This window comes from Mus caroli, chromosome 4 (assembly GCF_900094665.2).
Source record: "Mus caroli chromosome 4, CAROLI_EIJ_v1.1, whole genome shotgun sequence".
Taxonomy (NCBI): domain Eukaryota; kingdom Metazoa; phylum Chordata; class Mammalia; order Rodentia; family Muridae; genus Mus; species Mus caroli.
The window spans coordinates 127,091,538-127,107,978 of NC_034573.1; the positions used below are offsets into that span (position 1 = coordinate 127,091,538).

At 48.6% G+C, this 16,441-nt stretch overlaps 1 protein-coding gene across 1 annotated transcript in view; it reads right to left on the bottom strand.

Moving 5' to 3' along the window:
• Window positions 1-9,096: 9,096 nt before the first annotated feature.
• Window positions 9,097-16,441, bottom strand: part of Cela3b (chymotrypsin like elastase 3B) — an 8,775-nt gene continuing 1,430 nt past the window's right edge. The window contains exons 2-8 of the mRNA XM_021161099.1: window positions 16,212-16,297; window positions 13,147-13,244; window positions 12,892-13,026; window positions 11,928-12,064; window positions 11,330-11,472; window positions 9,990-10,142; window positions 9,097-9,179 (exon numbers count right to left, since the gene is read on the bottom strand). Of these exons, the coding sequence (XP_021016758.1) occupies window positions 9,162-9,179; window positions 9,990-10,142; window positions 11,330-11,472; window positions 11,928-12,064; window positions 12,892-13,026; window positions 13,147-13,244; window positions 16,212-16,297 (770 nt within the window). The 3' untranslated portion in view covers window positions 9,097-9,161. The remainder of the gene's footprint in view (window positions 9,180-9,989; window positions 10,143-11,329; window positions 11,473-11,927; window positions 12,065-12,891; window positions 13,027-13,146; window positions 13,245-16,211; window positions 16,298-16,441) is intronic.

Sequence of the window (16,441 nt, forward strand, 5' to 3'; positions counted from 1 at the left end):
CACACACACACACACACACACACACACACACACACACAGAGGCAACAAAAATGCAATCGAAAGCTTTAACTAAAGGAGCTTGGTGTGGATCCTGCCAACGAAGCTGAAGAGCTTGACACTGGGCGCCTTCCTTGGGCTCGCTCCTTTATCTGCAGGGGCAAGGTCTCTTGCTGACCCCAGAGCTGGTGATTTGGCTGCTTTAGACCCCTGTTCTCTGCCTTGTGAGTGCTGGCCGCACCTTGCCTTCTTGATGTATCCACCTCCTCAGCTGCTTTTCTTGCCTACACCACCCCTATTGGTGGGGATAGAATCCAGGGCCGCATGCATGCGGAGCGCCACCATCGAGCCACACACTAGCACAGGGCACAGGGCACAAGCCAGCATTGTTCCTTTTGTTTTAGATTTATCTATCTATCTATCTATCTATCTATCTATCTATCTATCTATCTATCTATTTAATGTATGTGAGTACAATGTTACTCTTTTCAGACACACCAGAAGAGGGTGTCAGACCCCTTTACAGATGGTTGTGAGTCACCATGTGGTTCCTGGGAATTGAACTCAGGACCTTTAGAGGAACAGTCAGTGCTCTTAAGCACTCCAGCTCCCCTTTCCCTTTTGAGACATCATTTTCCTAGGTCTGTGTAGCCTTGGTAGACCAGTCTGGCCTCATCTTTCTGCCTCTAACTCCTGACTGCTGAGACTAAAGGCATACACCACCACTGCCTGGTTTAGGGCCAGCATCCTGTGTGAACAAGGCCAGTACACAAACCCTCCTTGTCCCCTTCCCCCATGTTCCCCCTGTCCCCCTCCATCAGCTAAGTACTGCTGAGTCTCCTAAGCATGTGTTCAGGATCAGTGTGGCATGCATACATCTTCCTCTGACTCCTACAAATAGAAGCCAAGGGGAGGGCAACACTTAGCTGCTGTAAGTGGACCCTTGCTAGTAGAGGTATCCCGTAGGCCAGGAGGGATTTGTTTAAGGTTTGAGTGCCTCCCATCTATCACGTCCACAGGGAGACCTACCACTCCAGCAGCTTGGGCTGTTGAGCAGCTTGTGCACACGCACATAAACAGCTGTGAAAATCCTTTAACCTAGGATAAAAATAGCTGTGCCCTCCCTGTTTACTGTAGGCCTGGACATATTTGCTCAGCTTGGATGCTCACAGCCATTCCCCAGACTTTGCACTGGGGAAGAGGTTCTGAGAGCCCTGAAGAGAGCACAGGAGAGAGGGGTGGGTCCTAAGGCAGAGAACTGGAAACAGATTTCTGTGTTCAACCCAGCTCTCCGACAGATGGGACAGCGGCCTGGAGAAAAGCTAGAACTTGATCGAGGTCTGCACGTGTTCCTACCGGACAGAAGCTAGTTCAAGGACACAGGAAGAGCTGAACCCACAGGAGGCCCCAACTTAACACAGAAATCTCCCCAACTTTTATCCGCAGGGCCTCAAACTGTGTTGCTTAGGGCATGTGACTCCAGGGGCAGGGAGTTTCCACATATGGTCTCTCTGAGGTCAACTGTCCATGATCACTTGAGCCAAGTGCTATCCTTCTCAAAGCCTGGGAATAGATACTGCTAGCTGTACTACTGAGCAACCTTTGGGGCTCCTGGTGTAGTGGCAGCTGGAATCCTTGAGGTTAGCCCTGAAGAGGGAGCTGCTGCTGCTTCTTCTTCTTCTTCTTCTTCTTCTTCTTCTTCTTCTTCTTCTTCTTCTTCTTCTTCTTCTTCTTCTTCTTCTTCTTCTTCTTCTTCTTCTTCTTCTTCTTCTTCTTCTTCTTCTTCTTCTCCTCCTCCCTCTCTTCCTCCTCCTCCTCTTCCTCCTTCTCCTCCTCTTTCTCCTTCTTCTTCTTTTTCCTCTTCTTCTTTTTTAAAGATTTATTTATTTTATGCATATGAGTACACCGTAGCTGTAAATAGTTGTGAGCCTTCGTGTGGTTGCTGGGAATTGAACTCAGGACCTCTGCTCACTCTGGCCCTGCTTGCTCTAGCCCAAAGATTTATTTATTGTCATATGTAAGTACACTGTAGCTGTCTTCAGACACACCAGAAGAAGGTGTCAGATCTTATTATGGGTGGTTGTGAACCACCATGTGGTTTTTAGGATTTGAACTCAGAACTTTTGGAAGCAGTCAGTGCCCTTAATCACTGAGCCATCTCTCCAGCTCAAGAGGGAGCTACCTAAGGAGAATGGAGGGGTACCATCCATTCCAGGCCTCAGCCCAAAATAAAATGAGACATCTCTTTGTGTTGTTGTTGTTGTTGTTCTTGTTTTTGAGACAGGTTTCTCCATGTAGCCCTGGCTGTTTTGGAACTCACTTTGTAGACCAGACTGGCCCTGAACTCACAGAGATCTGCCTGCCTCTGCCTCCCAGTGCTGGGATTAAAGGTGAGTGTTGTGTGTAATTATTGGTTTTTTGGTTTTGTTTTGGTTTTTTTTTTTATTTGTTTTTCGGGGCAAGGATTCTCTGTATAGCCCTGGCTGTCCTGGAACTCACTCTGTTACCATGCTGGCCTCGAACTCAGAAATCCGCCTGCCTCTGCCTTCAGAGTGCTGGAATTAAAGGCGTGTGCCACCACTGCCTGGCTGTGTGTAATTATTAACCATGATAATGCCAGCTATGTTCCAGTATCCCTATCTCCCCTTCCCCATTGGGAATAGCAAACCTCTCTGTCTTAGCCTTTCGTTTCTCCACAGTTCACCTGCCTCTGAACCGCTTGCATCTTCCCAGACAACCGCGCCCTGAGGCTAGCCCAGTAAAATCAAACCCACAGAGGCTTGTATTTTATCAGTCAGATTTATATCAGTAAATTCTCAAGCCCCAAAATCCCCATACAAAGAACTCAAAACTTAATTGATATAAACACAAGTTACGCGCCTAGATTGGACAAACTGCCCTACATTACTCTATTGCTCTTCTATGATATCCATAGCTACCTGTGGCTATCTCAAGCCACATGGATCCGGTAAGTCCTCTTCCTCCATCTTTCTCTGTCCTTCTCCCTGTCTGTCCCTGGTCCTCTCTTTCCGAAACTCTTAGCCCCGCCTTCCTTTTTCATTGCCCAATCACAGACTCTATCCTTAGATGTCACTTGACCTCACCTGCATACAGACAGCAATCTATAGGTATGTGCTACCACTGCCTGGCTAGTGAGCCATCTCCTGAGCTACTCTTGACAGACTCTTTACAGACAAGAGTGTATTAAGATCCAGAATTTGGGGGGTGGAGACGGCTCAGCAGTTAAGAGCACTGACTGCTCTTCCAGAGGACCTTAGTTCAATTCCAGCAACCACATGGCAGCTCACAACCATCCGTCATGAGATCTGATGCTCTCTTCTGGTGTGTCAGCAGTACAGTAAATTAAATAAATAAATGAGGGGAAAAAACATCTAATAGTTCCTTTCGAACCAGGACTTGGGGTTAGGTCTATGAATCCAGCACTAGGAGAATTGACACAAGTTTGAGGATTGCTTAGCACTGCAACATAATGAGTTTCAGGCCAGTTGGAGTTACTGTATGAGACCTGTGTTGAGGCAGCTGTGTGAGGAGAGGAGAGAACTGAAGATATAATTTAATTAGAATGCTTGTCTAATTAACCTATATGCTTTCCTAACCGACTATGAAGACCAGGTTCAATCTCCAGCGTCACTTGGTAGTTCGTGTCTGTAACCCCAGCACTCAGGAGCTGGAGCACAAAGATCTGTGTTAGCATTCTGTCTAAGCTCCTCCCCACAGTTACCTGACTTGACCTACTATAAAAGGGCTGCTTGCCAACCTCCTCCCTCTCTTGTTCCTCTCTTGTGCTTTCTTTGCTTCCCTTCCCCCCTCCCTCCCTCCCCATTCCCTTCCATGTGCTCATGGCCTGGCTCTACTCCACTAATTCTCTTCTTCTGTTCTCTTCTGTTCTCTTCTGTTCTCTTCTGTTCTCTTCTGTTCTCTTCTCTTCTCTTCTCTTCTCCTCCCTCCTCCCTCCTCTCTTCTCCTCTCTCTCTCTCTCTCTCTCTCTCTCTCTCTCTCTCTCTGACTTTCTCTGCCTCTACTACCCTCTTAACTTCCTTCCCCTTGCCCTGAATAAACTCTATTCTATACTATACCATCATGTGGCTGGTCCCTCAGGGAGAAGGGATGTCTTGGTATGGGCCCACTGGGGCATGCCTTTCCCCCATACCTCACCATAACCCCATATCCCCTATTGCTATCTCCTCGCCCTCCTCGGAACCTGCCCTTGACACTGTTGTTCATCAGGCAAACGTGGAAGTCATGTGGTGTCTCAGCAAAGCGTAGCAGATGGGGATGGTGGCATCCAGAAGTGTGGACACTGGGGACTGGAAGAGATGTCTGTGATAAGCCGGTCCCCAGAACCGAGACTGGGGGGGGGCAGGGGGTGTACACACTCTTGCCTACTTAGTCTACATCGGTATCTCAGTTCTCAGAACACTCAAGTAAAAAAAAAAAAGGGGCTGGTGAGATGGCTCAGTGGGTAAGAGTACTGACTGCTCTTCCGAAGGTCCAGAGTTCAAATCCCAGCAACCATATGGTGGCTCACAACCATCCGTAACGAGATCTGGCGCCCTCTTCTGGAGTGTCTGAAGACAGCTACAGTGTACTTACATATAATAAATAAAAATAAAAATCTTTAAAAAAAAAAAAGAAAAGAAAAGACTCAGAGCTTTANAAAAAAAAAAAAAAGTCAAAGCTGTCCAAGAGGCAAAAACAGGTGAGTTTGAAGCAAGCCTGATCTACATATCAAATGTCAGGCAAGTCGGGGGCTACACAGTGAGACCCTGCCTCAAAACAAAATATAACAAAGCTGGATTAGGTGGTGGCAATGTCTGAAATGTCATCCCTTGGGAAGCTGAGGCAAGAAAAATTCAAGTTTGGGGCCAACCAGGGCTACACAGTAAAACCCTGTTTCAGGGGGAAAAAAACGTGGAGGGAGATAGAGCAGTAGTTAGAGTGTGTGCTGCACAGTGAGGACCCGAGTTCAAATCCCTGACACCCACATAAATGCTGGGTGGGTTTTGTGTCCTGTGGGGCAATGGGCTATGCACAGACAGCCTGGTCTCCAGTCAAGCTGAGGTCTTGAACCCCGGTGGTACCCAATGGGTGGTAATTTCCACCTACATGGGACAGAAGGTGTTTGATCATGTCTCCTGGACCCCTGGCTCCTGTCGAAGTTACCACCCCCACAGTCCCCACAGGAGAGGCATGTGGCTTTCAGTCACTTAGACAATGTCTCAAGCTTCTGGCCTTCTGGCTAGACTCCTCCTCACAGTTACCTAGCAACAGCAAGATAGCAAAGCCCACTATAAGAGGGGCCGCTTGGCCCCTCCTTGCTCTCTTAAGCTTTCACCTTTCTTACTCTCTAGCTCTTTTCTCTATTTCCCTTCCCCCCTCTCTCCTCTTGGCCATGGCCGGTCTCTCTCTCCTTTTACCTTTTCTTTTTCCCCCTGCCTTTCTACAATAAAGCTCTAAAACCATAAACTGTCTCTGTTCATCAAGGCCTGCCATGCTTGGACAATGGGATAGGCTTTCTTCTAACAAGCTGCATCTAACCTCCCATCAGAAGGCCTTCCCGTGCTCCAGCCACGGACTGGACTAAGGACTCTCACCTGCGTGGGAACCACCAAGCGCCCCCTCTTTCCCTGTCCTCCTCTTATCTCCAGGCCTGAGTGCTGCCCTGGGGCCCCTATTCTGTTCTCAGCTCCTCTATTGTATCCAACATTGAATGCTGGAGAATGAGAACCTGGTACCTGGGGCTGCCCCTTGTCCACCCCCTCCACCATCACACCCCCGCCGGGTGGGGTCAGTGGCCTAATACAGCCAGATGCCCACCAGGGGCTGTGTGGAAAGCGTCCTGCAGTCCTCCCACATCTGCCCGCTGAGAGCACTGGAATTCTGGCAGGATGTGAGCTCTCTTCCACCCCGCTCTTCCCCTACACCCACGGCCCAGCTGTAATTTCAGCCTTCAAAGCAAGCCAGGGGATCCCAAGACAGGCTGACTAGTCAGACAAACCACATCAGCAAACCAGCAAACTCTGGGTTTGATTGAGAAACCTTGCCTTGTGATGGGGCGTCTACCTTAGTTACTGTCCTAGTGCTGTGAAGAAACACATGAGCACGGCAACTCTTACAAGAGAAAGTATTTAATTGAGGGCTTGTTGACAGTCCATGATTATCACGTCGGGGAACATGGCAGCTGGCAGCACGCAGGCAGACATGATGCTGGAGAAGGGGCTGTGAGCTACATCCTGATCCGCAGACAGAGAGAGCAGGGAGAGTGTATCTGCTGATGCCCACCCCCAGAAATACACTTCCTCCAGCAAGGCCACACCTCCTCATCCCTCTACTCCTATCAAACAATTGTGTTTCCTGTTGACCAAGCATTCAAAGATATAAGCCTATGAGGGCTGTTCGTGTTCAAACCACCACAGGGGCTGTCTAGATGGCTCCGTTGATAAAGACACTTGCTGCCAACACTGATGACTTGAGTTCAGTCCCCAGCAGCTGCATGGTGGAAGGAAAGCAGACTCCCAAGAGCTGTCCTCAGACTCCCCCAGAGTGCTATGCAGTACGCGCACCCAGCCACGCCCACCCACTACATAACTCTTAAAAGTGCATCTGCTAAAACAAAAACACAAATTTGTCTTTGACATTTCTTTTTTTAAAGCGATTTATTTATTTATTTTATGTATATGAGTACACTGTAGCTGTACAGATGGTCGTGACTCTTCACGTGATTGTTGGGAATTGAATTTTTAGGACCTCTGCTTGCTCTGGTCCAACTCAGTCCCTGCTTGCTCCAGCCCAAAGATTTATTTATTATTATACATAAGTACGCTGTAGCTGACATCAGACACACCAGAAGAGGGCGTCACCATGTTGTTGCTGGGATTTGAACTCAGGACCTTCGGAAGAACAGTCAGTGCTCTTACCCGCTGAGCCACCTCACCAGTCCCTGTTTTTGACATTTCCAATGGTCTAAAAAGGGTGGAATATATCTTTAATCCCAAGCACTGGGGAGACAGAAGTAGGTGGATCTGTGAGATCAAGGCCAGCCTGGTCTACAGAGTGAGTAACAACTCAGGGAAAGCTACTTATGGAAATTGTATCGAGGAGGGGGAAGGGAGAGGGAGAGGGAGAGAGAGAAAGAGAGAGAGAGAGAGATGGTGAGATGGCTCAGCAGGAAAGAACAATGACTGGTCTTCCTGAAGGTTCTGAGTTCAAATCCCAGAAACCACATGGTGGCTCACAATCTCCTACATGAGATCTGACGCCCGCCCCCTTCTGGTGTGTCTGAAGACAGCTACAGTGTACCTATTTATAGTAATAATAGTGGGGCCAACAAGAGCAAGTGGGCTTGACTGGAGTGAGCAGAGATCCTAAAATTCAATTCCCAACAACCACATGAAGGCTCACAACCATCTGTACAGCTACAGTGTACTCATTACATAAAATAAATAAATAAATCTTCAAAAAGAGAAAGAAAGAAAGAGAGAGAGAGAGAGAGACAGAGACAGAGACAGAGACAGAGAGAGACAGAGAGACAGAGAATTGGGAACTAGGACAAAATTCAAATGACTTTTTCCTGCAGGAGTTCTCAGAGCGTGTCCTGTGCTGTGTTCACTGTGAATCACACGTTTGGGAGGTTTATGCCTGGAACCTGCTGGCACTTGGTTGCTCTTAGTTCCCCGGCTACCAATCTTACCCCTCCCAGATTGGCAGCCACCTGGTGTGTGTGTGTGTGTGTGTGTGTGTGTGTGTGTGTGTGTGTTTAAGGACACCTAAGATTAAGCAAGCGCCCATCTGTGGCTTCTAGACCTGGGATGTGCACAGGTGGCCCTTGTCCCAAGGAAGGCTTACCTCAGTGGGAACACACACACATAAATAAACACACACACACAAGAAAAGAAGAACCCAAGCTGGACAGGTGGCTCAGTGGTTTCAAGAGCACTGACTGCTCTTTCAGAGGTCCTGAGTTCAATTCCCAGCAACCATATGGTGGCTCACAACCATCTGTAATGGGATCTGGCGCCCTCTTCTGGTGTGTCTGAAGACAGCTGCAGTGTACTCATATAAATATAAAATAAATCTTAAAAAATAAAACGAAAAAACAAAAAACCTAGCACCTTGAATTAGAAAGATGAACCACAAGGCCCCCTGTCAGTCAGGGTAGATTGAATCCATGCAGCTATGACAAACAAGTCCGCCTTTTCAGAGAGAAACCTTCCTAATGCTGCATGTAACATTTTAACACAGCTCCCCATGCTGTGGTGACCCCAACCACAAAATTATTTTCGTTGCTACTTCATAACTGTAATCTTTTTTTTTTCGAGACAGTGTTTCTCTGTGTAGCTCTGGCTATCCTGGAACTCACTTTGTAGACCATGCTAGCCTCGAACTCAGAAATCTGCCTGACTCTGCCTCCCGAGCGCTGGGATTAAAGGTGCGTACCACCGCCGCCCGGCTCATAACTGTAATCTTGATACTGCTATGAGTTGAAATGTGAACGTCTGATCTGCGACCCCTGTGACAGGTCATTGTTCAATGCAGCCAGCACTCTCCTGACAGAGTGTCTCACCTCTGTGTGTGCCCAGCTATGAACCTGACACAAGGCAAGTCTCTTACCAGGTTTACTCTGAGGCTATCTCTGGTGCAAGAAATGAATGTTTGTTGATTGAATGAATGACCACAGCCCTCTTCCTCTGGTCCCCTCAACAGACAGAAAACACTTGGCCTTTCCTCTTCTCCTGTGATTCCCAACCGGACTAGATTTTTCTGCAGATTCGTGGCTCTATGGCTGCTTTGAGAAGTCTCCAGTTTCTGTGTGACTATCTACTACCACTGACTATATTCGCAGTCCTATGTGTGACTATTACGGTGACAACTTCTCCTACTTTCCTGACAGTTTCTCTCTTTCTGCAGAGGAAGTCCTATGCACTTGTGCACTGGTCACCCCACTGCAGCTCCTCCTCTCGGAGGCTCATTCTCCCCTCATCAGCGGAGAGGCCCCACCTCTACATTTCAGACCTAAGATTTCACAAACTGGTCAGAGCGCAAGAGTTCCGTCAAAGAAGGCAGAGAGCATCAACTTGGGATTTTCAGAAAGCTCTTTATTCTTTAGAGGACCTGGGGTCCTCTCTGCCAGCCGAACCTTGGATCTAGTTGTTGGCAATGGTCTAAAAAAAAAAAATCAGAAGGTTGGAAAAAAACAGAATAATTAGTTAAGAGTTAAGATTGCAAGCTTTGGGCCTAGAGGGACTGAGCAAAAGGTCTAACTCTGTCACTGGATCCTGTGTGTCTCTGGAAGGGTATTTGACCCCTCTGAGCCTTAGTTTCCTCATCTCCATAAGAGAGGTAATTATAGCAGCTAAACTGCCTCATGGGTATTCTTTTGTTTGTTTAGTTTTCTGAGACATGTTTTCTCTGTGTAACCCTGGCTCTCCTGGAACTTACTCCGTAGACTCTGTAGTTTTGAACTCAGAGATCAGTGTGCATCTGCCTCTGCCTCCCAAGTGCTGGGTTTAATATTCTCCTGGCTTCATGGGTATTTTCAGTTGAACTGTTAGCTAATATTCTTAGCACAGTGAATCTATAAACCCCAGCTAGTACTCCAGTCAGGAAGAAGAGCCACTGTCTTGGACCTTCTGTGTCTAAATGAGGTCTGCTCTGCACCCTCCCTGACACCAAGAGCACACATCATGGTTCTCAACCTCCTGCACGCTAGTGTCTACCATCTGTCCACCAACAGGCTGTCTGTCCACTGTCTGACATGCTCTCTGCCCCCCTTGACTAGGAAGGACCTGGGCCGGGGGATACTTCTCAATACCTGTTAGATTCTGGAAGTGTGGCCACATAAAACATCCCCAAGCTCTCTAGAATGTCCCCAAAGTTCTCTCCCTCAGCCTCATGAGCCTCAGGGCTCCTCAGGGTCTGCAGATTCTCCTCCTAAACTCCCGGGCAGGCTTCCATTTCCTTTGTCTCCTCACCTCCTCAATCCAGTCGATGAAGGCTGAGACGCGGGTGAACACTGTGGGCTTCCTCAGGGTGTTGCAGCCCAAGGAGGACACAAAGCTGGTCACACCGTGGACCTGCCAGGTGCCATTGTCAGCGGGACAGTTGAGGGGTCCTCCAGAGTCACCCTGCAATGGAGACAAGAGTCAGGGCTGATGTGGGTCTGAGGATAAGGAGCGGGCTCTGACTTCAATGACATTGATACACATTCACACTACTCCACATCTCTGGGTAGCAGTTTGCAAGAGAAAATCCACTTATGAAACCATAAGGCACTGGTTCTCGATCTGAGGGTCACAACCCCTTTGGGGGGACGGTTCACATATCAGATATCCTGCATGTCAGATTATTTAAGCTAGAGTTCATAAGAGCAGCAAATTTATAGTTACAAAGTGGCAACAAAATAATTTTATGGTTGGGCGGGGTCACCACAACATGAGGGTCACAGCATTAGGAAGGTTGAGACCCACGGACATCAGGGTTAATGAGACAGTGTAAGACTTCAACACAGCACCCAGCAGACGAGACGCAGCTCTCCAGAGATGGCGCCTCTCATTATCGGTACCACATTTAATGCTTTGCAGTTCTGTTTGTTTCTGAGACACTGTATAGCCCAGGCTGATCTTGAACTTGCAATCCTCCTGCCTCAGCCTCCAACAGTGCTGGGATTTCAGGTTAGCATGATAAGCATGTGCTTATATACACCGAGAGCATTCTGAATGTGTGGCTATCACTTCAAAGCCACAACTGATGTGGGTTAGCGACGTAGCTCAATTGAGCAAGTGTTAGCATGCACAAAGCTGTGATTTCCACCCCTATTACTGCCTCAAGTGAGTGTGCTGGTGAAGCTGAAAGACCATCACTCAGATGGAGACAGGAGGATCAGAAATTCAAGGCAATTCTTGGCTACCGAGTAAGTTTCAGCCCAGACTGTGCTATATACCACAGTCTCAAAACAGTGAGTGCCAAGTGTGGTGGTACATACCGTTCATCCCAGAACTAGGGAGGCAGAGACAGGTCATCACTATGAGTTCGAGACCAGCCTATACTATATAGTGATCTCAGGTCAGTCAAACATTGTGAGACCCTATCTCAAAAACCAGTGGCAAAAAAAGAGGGAACTGGGGCCTGTCAAGCTAGGTGGGAGCTAGGATACAACCCAGGCTCCTGATACTACCTCTGAGTTTCTCTCCCTCCCCCTTGTCCTGTAGACTGCATGAGGCAAACCAAGTAGGTCTATCCACCTCGGGGCACATGGTAGAGGGTTTTCAGGGCCCTACACCCGTGCTACCCGGGCAGATGTGAGCTGACTCACGTTGCAGCCAGACTGGATATCGCCGCCGGCACACACCATGGTCATCTTCACGGACAAACCCCACCAGTTCCACTTGGAGCAGTGTTCATAGTCCACGACAGGCAGCAAGGCCTGCTGCAGCTTGTCTGGCAGAGGTCCATTGGCTGGGGAGACAGAGAGTGTTGCAAGGGATACGTGGGAGTTACAGAGTGGAAACCTTCAGGCTCCATCAAGCTGGTGGGAACCACAGGGTCTTGCTTGCTCTGTGTTCTGGGGCATTGGGCACACAGTGGGCATCCCAAAATGATCCACTGATCATACTCGTGTTTGGGAGGATTGGGGAGATGGTGAGGAGCTGCAGAGGGATTCACGAGCAGTATAAAGATGATTTTTGGACTGGAGAGATGGCTCAGTGGTTAAGAGCACTGACTGCTCTTCCAGAGGTTCTGAGTTCAATTCCCGGCAACCACATGGTGGCTCACAACCATCTGTAATGGGATCTGACTGTGACAGTGTACTCAGATATATAAAACAAATAAATTTTTTGAAAAACAATGGTTTCTGCTGTGGCCCTCTACCCCCACTTGCCCCAGGCGCTGTCTCTGTGGTCAGCACGTACTGGAGAGCCGGCCCCAGCCGCTGATGTAACAGGGTGCTCCATTGGGTAGGATTTCACCAGCAGGAGGGAGGCAGGCAAGCTGGACTGCGTCTCCCAGCTGGGCACTTCTTGAGAGCTTGACCAGGGCGATGTCATTGCTGGGGGAAAAGGAGAGTCCCATGAAATCCAGTCAGCTAGCATGCACCTACCTTCTTTGCTCCAGGGACTTTCAACTCTGGGGAATCCACTGGTCCTTGAATTCTGAATCCATTTACTGGTTGGTTTTGTAGTGCTGGGGCTTGAACTCAGAGCTCGGCACATGCTTGACTGGTACTGTGCGATCGATCTACTCTCTGGTGCTTCCTAAGTCATTTGTTTTGCTTCATTGGTGAGTTGGTCATACTATGTAGCCCTAGCTAGCCTATGTTGACTGAGCTAGCCTGTAACCCACAGAGATTCACCTGCTTCAGCCTCCCTGTGCTGAGATAAAAGGTGCATGTTACCACATGTCTTTTCCAAAATCCATTCTTAAAGTGGACCAGCCCCGGGATCCTCACAGCCACTTTACCCCTGCTGACCTTGGTCATTTGTGGTCCCCATGACCCCTCTATATCATCTGGAAGACTCAGGGCCACAGTTGCCCCCTACCCCAGTGCTGCCCAATGCAACAGTCTAGGCTGATGTCTGATAGCTCCCTGGAGAAAGATGTTGTTGCCTGTGTCCCACAGTGTAGGTACCATTATTCTCCATCTCAACTTCCTAGCTACTGCTTAAATGACTTCACTGGGGTCTGATATAGCTGTGTGCTCATTCTGGGATTCTGACCAAGATGGGCTAGAGCCTTAAGCTACCATTCTTTAGTTATCGTAGCTACCCACAGCACGTGCCACTTGGACTCAGGCAGCTGACCCCGGCAGTAAGCTCTTGAGTGGCTTGGCATCTTACTAAACGGAACCCCCAACTCCACACCCAAGACTTTACTCACCCACAGCTCACACACATGGAGTTCCACTTGGGGTGCACAAAGAGGTCTCCATCGTTGATGGGGATCACCTGTTCTGGACCTTCCTCCACACCACGTTCATGCTCCCCCAGTACCACCTGGTAGGTGCGGGAAGTCCTGCGGAAGAGTGGAGGTCAGTATAAACCTGGAGCCAACCTCACTCCTCTCCTATTGTTCCAGCTGCCCAGGACACATGCAGGGATAGTGAGTGGGACAGGCATAGGGGGTGGAACTCACGAGATGCAGTGGCCTGCAGTCAGAACCCAGTCAGGAGTAATGAGGGAGCCACCACAGGTATGGTGGAAGCTCCCATCCTTCTCATACTGAAGGGAAACCTGGTGGCCAAGAAGGAAAGTACTTGAGTGGCCCAGACCCAACCCAATGGGTTGCCACCAGTGGCTTCACAGGCTATGCGCTGTACAGCTCCAGAACATGCTATTCACATGGGAAAAAAATGGCGCCCTCTGAAATGTGCAGTGCACAGACTATGCAGATCCTCAGGGGACTCTGTCACTTTCCAACAAGTATCACATTTTGATTATCCAAGGCTTCCCACCACAGGTTTTATGCTGCCTCTGGGGTCCTTACCACTCTCTGTCATCTGAGGCATCCACAGACTTCGTGTTTCCTGAGGGCTCCTGTCCTATCCGTCCTCCCAATCTCCTGAACCCTACATCTTTCAAGGCCTCTTGGGTCTGTTGAAACATGCCTCATATTGAGGTCTCTGCCTCCCCATCCCTATGCATTATGACTTTCAAAAGCTCTCTTTCATCTATCTGTGTATGGTGCTCTATACCTGGGATTCCAGCATCAGAGAAGTAGGCAGAAGGACTGTGGTTCAAGATCACCTAAGGTTATGCGAGACTGTCTCAAAGAAAGGAAGAAAGGGAGAAAGGGAGAAAGGAGGGCAGGAAGGAAGGAAGGAAGGAAGGAAGGAAGGAAGGAAGGAAGGAAGGAAGGAAGGAAGAAAGAAAGAAAAATGAAGGAAGAAAAGAAAGGAAGGAAGGAAGGAAGGAAGGAAGGAAGGAAGGAAGGAAGGAAGGAAGGAAGGAAGGGTACAGTTTGGCAGTGGTTGCATACACCTTTGATTCCAGCACTTCGGAGGCAGAGGCAGGCAGTTCTTTGAGTCAGAGGCCAACCTGGTATACAGAGCAAGTTCCAGAACAAAGAGTGCTACACGGAGAAACCTTGTTTCAAAAAAAAAAAATTTTTTTTTTAAAGAATACATAAAAGAGGGTGGGGCCGGGTGTGGTGACCCACGCCTTTAATCCCAGCACTCGAGAGAGGCAGAGGCAGGCTGATTTCTGAGTTCGAGGCCAGCCTGGTGTACAAAGTGAGTTCCAGGACTATACAGAGAAACCCTGTCTCAAAAAAATAAAAAAATAAATAAAAATGGGGCTGGAGAGATGACTCAGTGGCTAAGAGCACTGACTGCTCTTCCAAAGGTTCTGAGTTCAAATCCCAGCAACCACATGGTGACTCACAACCAACCTGAATGAGATCTGATGCCCTCTACTTGGTGTGTCTGTAGACACCTACAGTGTACTCACATATAATAATAAATAAATCTTGGGCTGGAGAGATGGCTCAGTGGTTAAGAGCCCCGACTGCTCTTCTGAAAGTCATGAGTTCAAATCCCAGCCACCACATGATGGCTCAAAACCATCCATAATGACATCTGATGCCCTCTTGTGGTGTGTCTGAAGACAGCTACATTGTACTTACATATAATAAATAAATACATCTTAAAAAAATAAATCTTTATTAAAAAAAGAGGGTGGGGCTGGAGATGTAGCTCAGTGGGTAGAGTGCCTGCCTAGCATGTGTAAAGCTCTGAGTTCTATGCCCAGCCCTGCAGAAGTGGGGTGTGGTGACACATGCCCAGAACCCCACCACTCAGGAGGTGGAAACAGGAACAGGAGGTCAGGAACACCCTTAGCTGTATATTGACTTTGAGGATAGCCTGAGCTACCTGAAACCCATCTCAAAGCCAAAGAGCAACACAATCTCCTCAACCAAAAATGGACGAAGACCATCACCCGCTGTGCTTAGGTCCTGATTGACACTGGGTCCTCCTCACTCCTGCCACGTGTGTACTGGCTGTGCTGTTTGCTTTGCTTTTGTTTTTCAAGACAGGGTTTCTCTGTGTAGCCCAGGCTATCCTGGGACTCGCTCTGTAGACCAGGCTGGCTCCAAGCCTGGAGATCCTTCTGATCTGTATCACTTTTACACTCTGATAGCCACAGTAACTCACTGCCATCACCAGTGTGTGGCCAGCAAAGGCTACAGGATATAGGCCCTGGTCCCTCACAGAATAAGCTGGGACCCTGTCTGTTCTCAGGGTCTTTGATGATGCAAATTTCTCCTATCTTCTTCATTGGTCTCAGCTTCCTGTAGCTGTTGAGCACTGAAATGAGTTTTTTCAGTTGTCTAATTTTAAAAAATGTTTACGTGCCGGGCAGTGGTTGCACTCTGTCTTTAATCCTAGCACTCAGGAGAGACAGGCAGGCTATAAAGAATGTTTCCTTGTGTGCATGTGTGTTTCTCTGAACGGGTGTGTGTCACGTGTGTTCTGGCCCCCTCAGAGCCTAGAAGGCATGGATCCCCTAGGGATGCTGTTACAGGCAGTCTTAAGCTGCCAGGCTAGGAACTGAACTCAGGTCCTCTGGAAGATCAGCAAGCACTCTTCACCGCGCAGCTCTCTCCAGGTCTGGGTTTGGTTCTTGAGACAGGGTCCCATAGAAGCCAGAGTGACATCAAACTTGCTGTGTAGCTGAGGCTGACCTTGAACTCCTGATCCTTCTGCCTCTACTGGGTTACAAGTTTGTATGGAACAACTATGTCTGCCTTACTTTATAGTAAACTATAGCCACATGTGGCTTGTGACTATTGTTAGACAGGCANTTTAGCCCTCTGAACATCTCCCCATGGACCTCTATGAAGTTCCTAACCCTTTTACAGCTCCCAGAACTTTGACCCTTTTGTAGAACCCAGGGAGATTAGAAACAAAATCTTCCCTCTAAACACAGCCCCCGAAGTTCCACTGCTATTAAGCCAATCTCTTAAACACCACCCTTTCCCCAAATTCCACTTTCAAATCCCAGCCAAGATTACAGATGGAACAGTTACAACCTCCAAGAAATGTCTCTGTCCAAGAGTTTCTGGCCTTTTGAAGTCAAAGTAGGGAGTGGAGAGGAACTGGTGGGGTCAAGGCAGGCTGCCATGTCACCAGACCTGGGGTTCAGTGACCACAGTAGAAGTGGGGGTGAGGAGTGGGGGGGGACAGCTGCTGTCACTCTTACCTGCCAGGGCCAGCTGTGGGGAACAGCTTCCTCGCCATTGACAACTCGGCTGGAGGGGTTGTAGGAAGGCTGTCCACAGCCTGAGGCTAGAGGTGACAATTGAGAAGCCAGTCAATCAAACTGTCCTCAGAAGGAATGGGTGGGGGTGGGAGAGCTGGTGTTTGAGCATGGTGCACTTGGAGGCAGAGGCAAGCTGAATTCTGTAAATTCAAGGCCAGCTTGACCTATAT